The sequence below is a fragment of the Oryx dammah genome, unplaced genomic scaffold (assembly GCF_014754425.2).
Source record: "Oryx dammah isolate SB20612 unplaced genomic scaffold, SCBI_Odam_1.1 HiC_scaffold_29, whole genome shotgun sequence".
NCBI lineage: Eukaryota > Metazoa > Chordata > Mammalia > Artiodactyla > Bovidae > Oryx > Oryx dammah.
In genome coordinates this window covers 49,664,312-49,679,849 of record NW_024070213.1, presented here as the reverse complement: position 1 = coordinate 49,679,849, position 15,538 = coordinate 49,664,312, and the positions used below count along the sequence as shown (strand labels likewise).

The following is a 15,538-nucleotide window of genomic DNA, read 5'->3' as shown; positions in this document are numbered from 1 at the left end:
TTTTTGTTTAGAAGGCAAGGCAGCTGTCAGTTTTGCTGTTTTTTTCAATATGTCTTTGTTGGATTGCTTATAAAATTTACTTTTTGTTTTTAAGCAGTATTTTTTGATGCACCTACAGGAGGTTTTCTATGTGTTTTTGCTACTTGGGATTTGTAAAGCTTTTGGAATTATTGGAAAATTCTCAGTCATCAACTCCTTAAGTACTGTTCTGTTCTATTCTCTGTTTTAATTTTTTCTTCATCTAACCTACTATTAAATCTACTGACTTAGTATTAATCTACTAACTTTTAAAATTTTTTCTTAGTTCTTAGTTTTAATTTTCAGTTTCTTTTTTATAGTTTCCAATTTTCTGAAATAATTTTGTGTTTTATTTCATTTTGCATACTTAGCGTAATTACTTTTAAGCCCAATGATTGCATTATCTAGCTATTTCTAATCTTTTTTTGTTTGTTTTTTGAATATATCTTATCTCTTTCTATGCCTAGTGATTTTTAATAACCCAAATTGTATATAGAACTATAGAAATAATTTGAAGATATGGGTATTGTTTTTCTTCCTCCAGAGAGGATTTAATACTTGCTTCCAATACACGTTAGTCTAGGATAACTAGTAACTGAGATTACCTCAGCCCGGTCATGGGTTTAGATGATCTAAATCGGGACCTAAATTGTGTGATGGCTGTTTTTTTCTAGTTCAACCTTACTTTTTAGGGGGTAGTTTTAAGAATCCCAGTTCAGAGCCTGCTGGATTTAGCAGGACTCCCTCCTCTCCCTGATGGGCCGTGAGCTCCTGTTTTTATCCTCGGGGATCCTGAAAGATATGTCTGGCTTCCGTCTCTGTTATCTTCTTTTGGAATGGGCAGATGCCTCTATGGGAAAGCAGCCTCAAATGCCGAGCTCATGTCTCTGGGTTTCTGTCTTCTCGCTATCATGGCCTTGTGGTTTCTTATTTTCTTGATAGCTCTTTGATACCTTCCAACAGTTAAAAAAAATGTTTTGTCCAGATTTTCTGGTTGTTTTATACAGGAAGGTTGGTTCAACTTATCTATTCTGCCTTTAACAGAAACAGACCCCAGACCTTCTCCCATCCCATTTAGGTGTTTAAAAGTCATCCTTCATGTATATCCTTCACAAATTAATGACCATTAATTAATTTGGGAATGAGGTGATGGTAGCTTGTGACCTCTCTGCCTCCTCCCACTTCTCCCCCCCCAAAAAAAACTCTTTTTCTGCCTGCCTTAGAGTTACACTCTCCCTGTTCCTTGTCTCTGCTTTTTAACTTTTCCCAGTGCTGCAGTAGGTTCAGGGTCTGGTGTAATAGCCCTGTAGCTGACAAGGTAAGACTTGAGACTCTTTTCTGCATGTATACCCCAAGCTCTGATCTTATTGTCACCTCTTAGGAAGCTACCTACTCTCTTATTTCTTAGTCCTCTTAATTGTGTTGCATCTCTTCACCATTATTATTGGTTCACAGAAAATTCCCCCTCCCTGCATTGTGTCATTCCTTTAGTCAGCCACTGTTACTCATGATGGAGCTGGAGAAAAAGGTTGAGAATCACTGGCATATAGCTGCTGCCCTGGCTCCTTGGATATATTCACAATAATATAGTTTAGGTTCATCTCTAAACTGTACATGTATCTCTTTTTGGTCCTTCTCTATAAACCCAAAGAATCTGCATTATTCTATTTCTGTGTGTCCTTTTTGGATCTAAATGAAAATATGTTTGAGAAGTAATACCCTTTTTCTTACTTTGTATTCTATACTGTTTCCTTGGGTTTATTAGCACTAAATTTTTTTTAATCCTCACAGGACGTCTGGCTTTATAAGTAGAAGGGTAAGAGAGACCCTGTTCTTGGGGCTGGAAGGAGAGAAAGTCGATTAGCAGCAACATAAGCAGGGGACATGGTAGCAGATGGATGGTAGGGGTTGGTCTGGGTGAGAAAGAAAGGGGAGATTGATTTGGAACTGAGGAATGTTGTTGAACATCTGTACTGGCCAGAGAACAGCTCTCTTTCTCCTCATTTTTCAGTTCCTACTTCCTTAGAGCCCTCAGCTCTTGTCTTAAGCTGCAGCAAATAGGTTGCATAACTTTGAAACTTCACCACCATGTATAATACTGCATGTAAAGAGTATTTCAAAATCTTAAATGCACTCTAGAAACACTAGATATTGGCGAGTTGAAGAATCATTATCACATAGAGAATGAAATCTTGAAGGAATGAAACCTTTTATTGTGATTTTAATTGATGTTTTATGTTGTTTTTTTTATAGGGCTTTTTATATGCTTATAGTATTAGTACCATTATTAAAACCACAATGAATCTCTACATGTCCATGCAAAAGCCAATGACCAAAACATCGGTTAAGGCATTATGCAGGCTTGTTGAACTTCTCAAGGTAAGTTTTGGATTATTTTACCTTGCCATTACCATTGAGAAATGATCCAAGATAAAGTAGGATTTTTAGGGGTAAGGTTTGACTTCTTGATTATGAGTATAAAAAATTATGGGAATGTGTATTTGTCTCTTAGTTAGATAAAGGAACTAGCCAGTGACAGAAATTTCTTGAATAATTTTCTGTGAATGGCCAATATACTTAAACTGTATTAAAAGTTAACATGTAGTCAAAGAGAAAAGAAGGAAAATGAAAAGATTAGTCAAAATATTAGTAGTTTTACTCATGGAAGTTCTAAATGTGTTGCATGAGTTTTAAAAACTACACATAAAACGTTATATTTTATAGTATTAAAATGTATATGAGGCTAGTCAGCATGAGGCTGTTTATTTTGTAAGTTAGAGGAAGTGTTGTAATCTTGGGATCTGAAAGGTTTTGAAAATGTGGTAAAATGTTTCTTAGCATACTATAGGCGGGAGAGCGTACATGTAGCTTTTTGTAAAACCTGAGCTAAAGATTTGCTAGTGAATTTCTGTCAATAGTGGCTTTAGGGCTTCCCTAGTGGCTCAGAGGGTAAAGCGTCTGCCTCCAGTGCAGGAGACCCGGGTTCAATCCCTGGGTTGGGAAGATCCCTTGGAGAAGGAAATGGTAACCCACTCCAGTATTCTTGCCTGGAGAATCCCATGGATGGAGGAGCCTGGTGGGCTACAGTCCACAGGGTCACAAAGACTCGCACATGACTGAGTGACTTCACTTTCACTTTCTTTAGATTTGCTTAGGAAATAAATATAGTTTGGAGATCTTGTCTTTAGATTTTTAGCCATTTTTTCCTTTAAGGTATTATTATATTTATTTTTAATGAAATGCAAATACAGAAGTATATATATATGTATAAATGCATGTATATCTTATATTTAATATCTAAGCATAATTTAAAAATACTAAACACTTAAAAACCTATCAGTCATCCCATTTAGGAAAGCAAATGTTACCAGTATTTTCAAAGCCCCCTCTCTTGTCCTTCCCAGACTGCATCCTAATCTACCCGCTTGGAGGACCTGCTGTCCTGAACTTTTATCATTCTCTTGTTTCTTTTTAGTTTGTGGCATATGACTGAACTTATCAACCACTCATTGTTTAGTTATAAATGTTTTGAAGTTTGTATTAATGGAGTGATGTCTCATGTATTCTTCAGCTTGGTTTCTTTTTACTCAAAATTTTTTATTTGGTCTTACTATGTTGGAATGAGTAGCTGTAGTTCATTAATTTTCATTACTGTGTAGTCTTCCTGGGCTTGGTCTTTTGGGTTGTTTCCAGTTTTTGCTGTTTTAAATCATGTTGCCATTCTTGTATTAATTTATGTTTCTTGCTGTAATTGTGCAAAAGTTTTTATTAGCTGTTATAAACCTATGAGTGGATTGCTGGGTTTTATGCTATGTATATAATCAGCTTTTAAGATGATGCCAGATTATTTTTCCAGGTAGTTAACATCAGTTTACATACCTCTGTCAATGTATTAGATTTCTGTTAGTTCCCTACTTGGCCAACATTGGTATTATCAACTTTTTGTATGTGTGTGTGCCCGTATACTTATGAATTAGTGTTTATAGATGACTTTATCCTTGACATTTCCCTGATGATTAATGATAATATCTTTTCAAATATTATTAACTGCTTCTTTTGTGAGAAATATTTTCATGTCTTTTGTTCAGGTATTTGTTGACTTGTTTACCTTTTAAAAAAAGTGTTTGATTCGTTTGGTGTCCACATATGCTGAGTACTAATCCCTTGTGTGTGGCAGGTATTTTCTCATACATTGGTCTATCTTTTAATTTTCTTTATAGTGGCTTTTGATAAACAGAAATTTCTAATTTTAATACAGTTGGATTGACCAGTCTTACCCTTTATAGTAGTGCTTTTTTTAATCTCATTTATAAATTTCTTACCAGGCCCAAAGTTATAAAGATATTCTAGAATTGTGCCTAAATACTTTAAGTTTTAAGTTGATTCTCACAGAATCACTTCTGATTCTTTTTAGGCAATAGAGCATATGTTCTACAGGAGAAGCATGGTTGTGGCTGATTCAGTCTCACATATAACACAGCACCTTCAGCATCAGGCTCTTAATTCTATTTCTGTGGCCAAGGTATAAAAGCATAATTATATTATCTTTCTAGTTTGCCCTTCTGTTGTTTTGTGTTTTCTAATTAAGCATGTTTATCCACAGTATTCTTGGTTATAATCTCCAAGGTATTCCATGATTTTACTGAGAGTGATCAGGATTATCTTTAGCCTGAATTTCCAGCATTAACACAGTTCTCCTAAAAAAGGACATACTGTGCATTATTAAAATAACATTGTGTCTTTCTTAAATTATTTCCTTGTTAAATTGATACTGTAATTTTGAGGTACGCCTAGTAATTTGCTGTTCCTGACGGTGCTCAGCAAGAATGTTATGGAAATAAAGCATCTGATATCATAAGAAGTGAACAGGGAAAGTATTTGTCTTAAGTGCTGTTAAGTTGAATCATGGAAAAGATAACTGAAAAATTTTTCCTCATGAGTCTTTTGTTACTGCCTCAAATTTAAAGCTGATATGTCCTGTTTCCTTTTATCTTTAAGAAAAGAGTAATTTCTGACAAAAAATATAGTGAACAGCGTCTTGATGTGCTCTCTGCTCTAGTTTTGGCTGAAAACACTCTAAATGGACCAAGCACAAAGCAGCGACGACTGATTGTTTCTTTGGCATTGAGTGTGGGCACACAAATGGTAAGTGTATTGCTGTTACTTACAGAGTAAAAATGAGACCTGAGGTTTCACACTTCCCTTTTTACTGACTTAAGAAACCTGTCCTTCAAGTGCAACTTCTCTGTGCTTTTTCCCTCCCTAATAGAAAACATTTAAAGATGAAGAACTCTTTCCACTTCAAGTAGTCATGAAGAAGCTGGATCTTATCAGTGAACTTCGAGAAAGGTAAGTAGGGATAGCTAATGGTAACAAAAGATAACGGGTGATAGAAACATCAGGGCTTTGTTTGTTTTTAATAGTCTAGCAGTAGAAGGAATATAATCTAGGTAGACCTTTGGTTCCTCATAATTTCTGTGGCATGACTAGAATGAGACTCTGACAAGGATTTGTATTTCTTTTACATGTCTTCTGTAGTAAGGATGTAGCTTTTGGAAGAACTCACTTGAAAAATGTGATATAGCCCTTAGAGCATCTGGCAGACTCTGGAACTTTTGTGCTTATTGTGATGCGTATCTCTAATGGACTCAGAATTGCTGCTTTGTAACAAAGCTTCATCTACTTGTGAGAGACTTAGAGCCATCTCACATAGTCTTCCATAATTTTATTTGGGACAGAATTTGAGTTACATCGTTGGTTAGACAGTCACTAAGATAGATTCATTTTTGGTTATTTGTCTAACTCCTGTGGCTTTATTGTTTTCTTTTTATCAAGTAAGCATTGAGTTTCTTAGAGGGGAATTTTGATTTCCAGTCGAACTAAGATTACAGCACAATTTTTATTTAATGCTCGTATTTATAGCATAATGTTTTTGTTATTCTGAGAAGCTCAGATTTTTGTAGTTTGTGGCATTTCACTTTCTCTCCGTGGAAGAAATACTGAACTTTTCTTCACTATAAGATATTTATGATCAAGTTGTTGCCCTATAAAGTGTGAAATAGTCACTTGGCAAAGATGATAAGTAGGTTGAGTGCCACTGGTTTTTGTTGTTGCTGTTTTGGTCACAGCTTTTTGAAAGGTCTCCTTTTCAGCTTTGAGACAGGTAAAATGGTGCATGTGGTGCAGGTCTTGTGAGTCTGGTCATATCAAATAATACTGACAATTTAAACTGTGGTAAAGTTGTATTTTTTTAAGTATGCTTTAAAATGCATTTATAAAATTCTAACAGTGTCAGATATTGGACTGTTTTGTTACCACTGAAAAATATTTACTTTGTGACTTTTCTATGCTAATTTTGGGTTACGTGATATAGGGAATACAGACATGAATAGACAGCTCTTAACTTTAAAGTATATAATGCCATTCTTTTCATTATTTTGGGGACTGACTTCACTTTTGGTAGCATTAATTACTGCTTTGCATTGTAGAGTCCAGACACAATGTGACTGTTGTTTTCTGTACTGGCATCGAGCTGTCTTCCCAATTTATTTAGATGACGTATATGAAAATGCTGTTGATGCAGCCAGACTACATGTAAGTAAAAGAATAGTGTAAAGAACATTATTTCTTCATTTTTGTTATTCACTGTGCAAACCATTTTAATTAATTTTAAAATAGATCATTTAATAAACCATTTAAAAACTGGTGCTGTTTTTTAACAGTGCTGTGCATATAAATTTTATATTAATACAAATGAATTAATTTGAATATATATTTAACTCTTCTCATATTCCTAATCATTCTCATTTCACTGGGTTTTAGTTTGTGTCAAAATAATTGACTTATTTGTCAGCAAGGTATTCAGATCTTTCCATTTCCTTGTGGAAATGAACGTATTTGAATGCTTAAGATAAAAAGGATTAGTTAATGTGGTTTTTTTTTTTTTTTTTTGGTATTAGCGTATGCTTTGGAGAATAAAATTCAGCTCTTTCTTAGGAAAGTAAGGTAGTCATGGGTAGAAAAACTGCCTTCAGATTGAGGCTTTGTCTTTTAAGATAGGTAACTTCTGTAATGTAATTCAAAGATGTAATTTCTCTAAATTCATGTACATTCTCCTCCTCTTCTTCAGTACATGTTCAGCGCTTTACGTGACTGTGTGCCTGCCATGATGCATGCACGGCATTTGGAGTCCTGTGAAATACTTCTCGATTGCTATGACAAGGAAATTATGGAAATTTTAAATGAGGTAACATTTGAGATTGAAAAGCTTAAGATGTGTTTAGAATGCAGTGTTTGGAAAAACTTTTTGGGTTGAAGCAGACTTTCACAAATTTATGATTCTTACTTACAGATCACTGTCTAGAACAAAGGAACTGTAATTGGTCTTTAGTTCCTAATTTTTTGTATAGAAATCCAGATAAGGAATTTGGAATTATTTTTTTCTTTTACTTTAGTAAGTAGTATATTTGAATTTAAAGTCCTATTCATTAGACTGCAGATGCAAAATTGGTTTGAATATTGTCTGCTGCTCATGGTAATACAGTTAAGACAACTATCAATGTTGAATTTCATTTTGAGAGCTAATGACTGAAATCTTTTATATTTAAAAGTAAATCCTGTTTCTTGTGTAACAATTTAAATGAATCTCTCTTTGTTCTAAAGAAGTGTGTGTTATAAACACTGCCATCTTTAAAACTATTTTCAGCCAGCAGTATTTTTATATGGAGGGAGGAATTAAAAATGAGTGAATTTTACACTATAAACCATACTCAGGTTTGATAAAAATGTGAGAGTTTTAATATAATTTCTCATGCTGAATATTCATATTTAGAAAATAAGGTACATGTCTTGGTCAGTATTTAGAACCCCATGTTACACCAGAAAAGATGATTAATTTCGTTGCTGTTAATTCCATGAGTTTTGTGGTTTTTTAATAATTTTACATGGAAGCATTCATAAATTTTCCTCTTGCATGTTCTCAGGATCTTTCTTCCTTTGTTCTGGTTTATATAAATTTTATTGCTTCATGTTGTATGATCATGTTCCTTTTGGTGAAACTACCAGAGATTAGCTTTTGATTTTCTTTGCCAGGGTATTATACTTAAAATACTAATGAACTCATTAGAACTCATCTGACTGCTTCCTGGTTAAAAAGAGTCATTGATTTAAAATGGATAGCAAAATAATTTGACTTTCACAGTGAAACAGTATTTTACCAGGGAGTATTTAGTTTGACAGTTTGACAAATTTTTTCATCATTGTACTGAGTATAAAGCTCTTCACATTGAGAACATGGACATCTAGAAGAATCATACAATTGGAATATCATTTTGAAAATTTAAGATAACAATTCTTTTCTGAATAGCATTTGCTGGACAAGTTGTGCAAAGAAATAGAGAAGGACCTGCGACTTTCTGTGCATACTCATTTAAAGCTGGATGACAGAAACCCTTTCAAAGTTGGCATGAAAGACCTGGCCCTTTTTTTCTCTCTGAATCCAATTCGGTTTTTCAATCGTTTCATTGACATTCGAGGTGAGTGTTCTGGTTTTCTTCTTAGGGTCGTATTCTATATGTGTTTGCTCTGTTAAAGAAGAAATAACAAAACCTTGAGAAAAATCTTTCTTTGTATTAGTCCATTTATTCTTGAATTCCTTTTTGTTTCTTCATTTTTGTTTTCCTAGCAGCTTATTTTATTATTTAAAGAACACTTTTTAGCTCTCAGTCTTTTCTTTTTAATTAATTCATTTTTTTATTATTATTTTTGGTTGGACTATGTCTTTGTTGCTGTGTGTGGGCTTTCTCTAAGTGCAGCAAGTAGGGACTTCTCATTGTAGTGCGTGGGCTGCTCATGGTGGTGGCTTCCCTTGTGAAGCACAGGCCTCAGTAGTTGTAGCACATGGCTCAGTAGTTGCAGCCTGTGGACTCTAGAGCACAGCCTCAGTAGTTGTGCTCGGGCTTACTTGTTCCATGGCTTGTGAAATCTTCCGACCAGGAATTGAACCCGTGTCCTCTGTGTTGGCAGGCAAATTCTTATCCATTGCATCACCAGGGAAGTCCCATTCCTAGCACCTTATTTTAAAGGAAGAAATTTAATGTTCAAAGACAAGTTGTTTGCTTTTTAGTGTCATTTTCTTCCTTTCCTATTGTTACTGTGAATCAAAAAAGTTTTGATTTTTTTGTTTGTTTCTTTTGAAGCTTATGTAACTCACTACCTAGACAAGACTTTCTACAATCTAACGACAGTAGCTCTTCATGACTGGGCTACTTACAGTGAAATGAGAAATCTAGCTACTCAGCGTTATGGATTGGTTATGACAGAGGCCCATCTTCCTAGTCAGACTTTGGAACAGGTATAGTATAAAGTGTTCTTAGTATAGTCTAATGGTAGCTTAATAGTATTTCTCTAAGACAATTAAAAAAAAAATTAGTACTGTGTTTATATTTCAAAGTTGAAAGTGAAAAGAAAATATTTGCTATATATAAAAAGCTCATAGTTGAGAAGAATAAAATATTAGTGCTGATTTGCTTTATGAAAGAATTTATCACATGCTTCCAAATGTTTATACTTCACCTTTTGTTGAAATTTTGGTACATACATTTTTACATACAGCTTTTCGGAAACAAATAAGGATAGTGAGGTGACTTCTGCTGAACTTTTACAAGTTTAGTCAAGGTCACAATTAAGAATTTTAAACTAGATATAACATATGTGCTTTAATATCTTAGAAAAATGGTTAAATTTATAAAATTGTATTTGTTTTTAACTTGAGTGCAAAATATTTAGCTTTATAAATTCAGTAAGCTAATTTACAATATGGTTGTATCTCAGGAGTGCAAAGATTTGTTTTCAGTTAATTTGCATGTAATTCTTTCTAAGATCATCCAGATATAATATTTACTAAAATCCATTAATTCATTTCCAAAATTTGAAGATCATAATTTTTCGTTCATCTTACTGCATATATAGGGGCCAGTTCCAGGATCAGTTTGTATATCCTTTCATTCACTTATTTATAAAATTAATATTTATAAAAAATTTGCTAGACACTGCACTGTGTTACTGGAGAGGGTTGCCATTTCATTCTCCAAGGGTCTTCCTGACCCAGGGATTGAACCCATTGACTGCTTTGCAGTCAGACTCTTTACCACTGGGTCTCCTGTGAAGCCCTCAGTATGTTTAGGGATACAAAAATAAATAGAAACAGTCTTAGCTCATGTACCTGTAGCCTAGTGGAAGAAAAATAATGAGTAAATAAATTTTTAGATTAAAATGTGAGAAAATCTATAATAACTTAATCAAAGGGGTGTTGTGATATTACTTGAGCCCCAATTAGAAAAGCTATGGAATAGTTTACATGATACCATTCATTAGATACTAGAGTAATCACTGAAGAATGACGGATTCTTATTAGGTAACTTGTATATTAAAGGTACATATGGGTGAGCTCAGTCGCTCAGTGGTGTCCTATTCTTTATGAACCCGTGGGCTATAGCCCACCAGGCTCCTCTGTCCATGGAATTTTCCAGGCAAGAATACTGGAGTGGGTTGCAGTTTCATTCTCCAGGGGATCTTCCTGACCCTGGAATCAAACCTGCATCTCCTGCGTTGACAGGAGGATTCTTTACCACTGAGTCATTTGAGAAGTCCTTATATTCAGGATGGTCTGGTTTAATTAAACGGAGAAGGCGATGGCACCCCACTCCAGTACTCTTGCCTGGAAAATCCCATGGATGCAGTCCATGGGAATCGCGAAGAGTCGGACACGACTGAATGACTTCACTTTGACTTTTCACTTTCATGCATTGGAGAAGGAAATGGCAACCCACTCCAGTGTTCTTGCCTGGAGAATCCCAGGGACGAGGGAGCCTGTTGGGCTGCCGTCTATGGGGTCACACAGAGTCGGACACGACTGAAGCGACTTAGCAGCAGCAGTATAATTAAAAGAAGCATAAAGATTTGGAATTAGACTTTCTAAAATCCCTGGGTTTTGCCTCTTCCTACCTCTTTGACTTTGCAGAACTCTTAGTTTCATTTTCTTCAGCTATGGAATTTATTTTTGTCCTTTTTTATTTTTTAAATTATGAAAGTATAGTAACACAATTATAGGAGACTTAGAAAATACAGAACAAAGTTACATATAGTCCACTATACATTATAATTATTTTTTAAGATAAATTAAGATTTTTAGTTGGAGTTTCCTTATCAGACTCTCAAAAATTAATAAAATGAATAGAAAAGTAGAAGGATATAGTAGACCTGAAAAACACTATGAATCAATTCAACATAATTAAGATTTATACAATTTTCACACAACAGCAGGATAGAAATTCTATTTAAGTTCCCATAGACTATAAACCAGGAGACACTGGAACATATCCAGGGACATAAAACAAAGTGTAAAAATTTCATGGTCTAAAGGTAACTGAAGTCATACAATGTCTGTTCTCTTATTGCTGTGGAATTATGTTAGAAATCAATATCAAAAGGTACTTGAAAATAGTCCACACATTTTCATCTTTAACTTAGCCATTGAAAGCCTCAGTAAAGATAAAAGACTGAAAAAACAGGGTGATCAGCTGTGGAATTTAGAAGAAGAATATCTTTTTGAGAATTCCATGTAAAGAACCTTGCACAGTGCTTGAAAAATAGTGTATACTTTAGAGATCACCACATATTCTGGCTGCCTTTTAGAATCTGCCCTGTTAATTTACTTTCTAAAAAATACAGAAAAAAATCCTTGAGAAGACAAATATTCTCAGAAGTGGTAGGGAAATGATGTGAGTCATGGATCTTTGAAGTTTTAACTTTTCCTGTCTACACAAAAGGTACAACAGTCAGATTTCCCCAAGCAGTTAGTCCTGATTGTGTGTGTCAGAAGCCTATTCTAACCTTTGGTTGTATGTTTTCTGTAGTTCTTTAAAATAATTTTAAAATATTGGGTGACTTAATGTAAGCAGTAAGTTACTATATTGATAAGTTTGATTATTTTAAACTAATAATAGAACTTATGTGGATTGTTTTGTAGGGCCTGGATGTCTTGGAAATTATGAGAAACATTCATATATTTGTATCTCGATACCTCTATAATCTCAATAATCAAGTGAGTAAATGAAAAAAATTTTTTAATGTGGGTGGGTGTATAGTAGGAAAGGCTGAGGGGCAAAGAATTGATTCTTAGCAGCGAAAGTTAGCAAAATAAAGGAAACTAATTGTTTAGAGATATTTATTTCTTTGGTTTGACTGTATTATCTTATTATCTTCTTGAATGACTTTCCTATTATCTCTAATAAAATAGAGTTCTAAAATTCTTAGATTAACTGACCAGTGTTTGCTTTGGATTGTGTTTGTTTTATTACAGATTTTTATTGAACGAACAAGTAATAACAAACATTTGAACACTATTAATATTCGGCATATTGCTAATTCAATTCGAACACATGGCACAGGAATCATGAATACAACAGTAAGAACCTTCTATGGGAGGGGGTGTTGTACAGATGTTTGATGCTGTTTAATTTGGAAGTTTAAAAATAGTTTTTTCATTGAAAAAACTGTTCATATTATACCTGAATTTCCATTTTTCTGTTTGCTGTAATTGAAGTATCTGGCACTGAAGTTGTGTAAGATGGAAATGGAAGCTTTGTGATTCAAAGGTCACTTTAGAATGTCTTACCATCTCAAGATCATTGTAAATAACATTGGAGATTTGAAGACATCAGCATAAATATATATCTATGTGGATTGTCTGATAGTCTCTGAAAAGTTGCTTTTGAAAGCAAATCATTGATAGTTTATTAAACATCAGTCCCTGGTGGCTCTGCCACCAGGCAAAGAATCTGCCTGTAACACAGAAAACCCAGGTTTGATCCCTGTGTTGGGAAGATACCCTGGAGAAGGGAATGGTAACCCACTCCAGTATTCTTACCTGGAGAATTCCATGGACAGAGAAGCCTGGAGGGCTACAGTCCATAGGGTTGAAAAGAATCAGCCACGACTGAGTGACAAACGCTTAACACTTGCATGCTCTTTTTCGGGGGAGGGTACTTCCTAGTTATTTGATACCCTTAAAATAGCAATTTGCTAAAAATATCTCAAATCTTCCTAAAAATGGGCAGTCATGTGAGAGAATGAATCATTTGAGCTTATGTGCTGTTTTTCCTCTGTTGGAAAAAGAGAAATCTTTAAATTTACTCTGCTTTTCAGGTTACAGTTTCTTCTTGAGGAAAGAATATAGAGAATGTTTAAATAGTACAGTATTATTAAGCATATTTGGGAGTAAGGGAATAAGGACAAGTTACATGACTGGAAGGTTGCAAAGGACCATTTTTAGTGTAGTGGAGAAGCTGTATTTGAGCTGATAAGTAACATGGTTGGAACTCTTTGTTAGTGGTTACCAGTAGAAAAATGAGACATGGATGGAATTTCAGATTTCAAGTCAGGAGTCATCTGCATAGAGATTTCTGAACCTTTCAAGATCAAACTCTTCTTTGACCTCATCTATCAGCCATTCATGTAACGTGTAATTATGCTTGTATCTTATGTGTCTCAGGCACTGTGCTGGGTGCTGAGATGAGAAAAACAGACATTTCTTGGTCTCATAGTAATTGTACTTTGGTGGGAGAAACAGCTGTTAATTAGTTAACCACAGTAATGTAAATTCCTGATGTCTGGTGATGATGAGCTGAGCACAGAAAAAATAAGATCAGAGACTGGCAGATTTACCCACTATTAAGATGGGTAATAATCTTCTAAGAGCTACTACAACTGAGGAGATCAAGAAAAAGCAATGTTTTAAGCTGCAAGAAAAGTTCTGAGAAAGCACCCATTTCTATAACTGGGTGATGAAGACTGTTAGTTAACATGGGCGTACATATGCCAAAATAATTGGTAATATTTGAAGGTGGTGGGGATGGAAATTAATGCAAGGCTGATTCCCTGGTGGCTCAGATGGTAAAGCGTCTGCCTGCAGTGTGGGAGACCCAGGTTTGATCCTCGGGTCGGGAAGATCCCCTGGAGAGGGAAATGGCAACCCACTCCAGTACTCTTGCCTAAAAAATTACATGAATGGAGGAATCTGGTGGGCTACAGTCCATGGGGTCGCAGAGAGTCGCACAAGATTGAGTGGCTTCATTTCTTTTCATCTGTGGATCAGAATTAATCTTGTTTTGACTTTAATCGCAGCTTAAACCCTACTTTTTCAGTGTTTTCTAAGTCTAGATCAGGGCCTTTTAATCCATTCTCAAAACATCTACACTGATCATTTTACAGGTTATTGCAGTTGAGATTTCCTAGTTTATTTAACATGTATTATACTTGTTTTAAAATGCCTGTCACTCCCACTAGAATTTACTGGTGATGACAAGGGCAGTGTCTAGCATGAGAGCAGGTACATTGTCTTGCACGTAAGAGGTGCTCAAAATATTTATGGGTAAATAATTGAATGTTTACTGTCTTCCTTTAAGAAAGGTCAAAGAGCACCATGTTTTTTACTTTAGTATCAGTTCATTCATGCAGATTGGTAATAATGTCCTGAATGTGGTTTATGACATAAAACCTAGCGTGTCGGCAAATCTGGTTTATGATTCTCACTATAGCTCTTAGTCATATTATTATGTGAATATTTTTTAATTTCTTTTTTGTGTCATAAAAATATTTAACAGGAGCTTTTAGAAGGTTCTATAAACTTTGGCAATAAAAACCTCATTTATTTAAGTATTTCAGGTCCAAAATGAATTAGACTTTATAAATGGATTATTATATTTAGTAGTACTGATTTGAAATTAATTTTTATATTTAATTTTTCCAATTTTAATTTTACAGGTCAATTTCACCTACCAGTTTTTGAAAAAGAAGTTCTATATATTTAGCCAATTTATGTATGATGAACATATCAAATCCAGATTGATTAAAGATATTCGATTTTTCAGGGAAATCAAGGACCAAAATGATCATAAGGTATTTTACATATTCTTTTGAAAAGGTGGTTTGATTCAACTATTGAATATATTGACATACCTTACATTGCTGTGCTTTACTTCTTTGTGCTTTGCAGGTGCTATATTTTTTAACAAATAGAAGGTTTGTGGCAAACCTGCATTTTCAGATGATGGTTACATTTTTTAGCAGCAAAGTTTTTTTAAATTAAGGCATGTATGTTATTTCTTTATATGTAATGCTATTGAATACTTAATAGACTACGGTACAGTGAAAACATAACTGTTGCATTACACTGGGAAACCAAAAAATTAACATGACTCACTTTATTGCAGTATTTGCCTTGTTGCAGGGTCTTGAACCAAACCTTCAATATCTTCAGCAGTTGCCTATATAGCAAATGTTTATGCTGAAATTCATTATGAGTTACTCTATTAGGGATTTTGTTTTCTTTTTTATTTTTCACATAACTCCCTGGTTTGACGTCCAGTTTTCTGTATTTTCCCTTGTAATTTCTCACCCTTTGCATTCTTTGTAAGTGAAAGTGTAAGGAAAAAGTAAATGATGAATGTAACCAGGTATT

At 34.5% G+C, this 15,538-nt stretch overlaps 1 protein-coding gene across 2 annotated transcripts in view; it reads left to right on the top strand.

Moving 5' to 3' along the window:
- WASHC4 (WASH complex subunit 4) overlaps nucleotides 1-15,538 on the top strand; it is a 57,679-nt gene that overhangs the window by 23,590 nt on the left and 18,551 nt on the right. For both annotated transcript variants that reach the window (XM_040234816.1, XM_040234817.1), the window contains 11 exons: nucleotides 2,272-2,397; nucleotides 4,433-4,540; nucleotides 5,017-5,163; nucleotides 5,288-5,367; nucleotides 6,507-6,612; nucleotides 7,148-7,264; nucleotides 8,384-8,552; nucleotides 9,216-9,370; nucleotides 12,047-12,121; nucleotides 12,380-12,484; nucleotides 14,842-14,976. In XM_040234816.1, coding sequence (XP_040090750.1) covers nucleotides 2,272-2,397; nucleotides 4,433-4,540; nucleotides 5,017-5,163; nucleotides 5,288-5,367; nucleotides 6,507-6,612; nucleotides 7,148-7,264; nucleotides 8,384-8,552; nucleotides 9,216-9,370; nucleotides 12,047-12,121; nucleotides 12,380-12,484; nucleotides 14,842-14,976 — 1,323 coding nt within the window. The remainder of the gene's footprint in view (nucleotides 1-2,271; nucleotides 2,398-4,432; nucleotides 4,541-5,016; nucleotides 5,164-5,287; nucleotides 5,368-6,506; nucleotides 6,613-7,147; nucleotides 7,265-8,383; nucleotides 8,553-9,215; nucleotides 9,371-12,046; nucleotides 12,122-12,379; nucleotides 12,485-14,841; nucleotides 14,977-15,538) is intronic.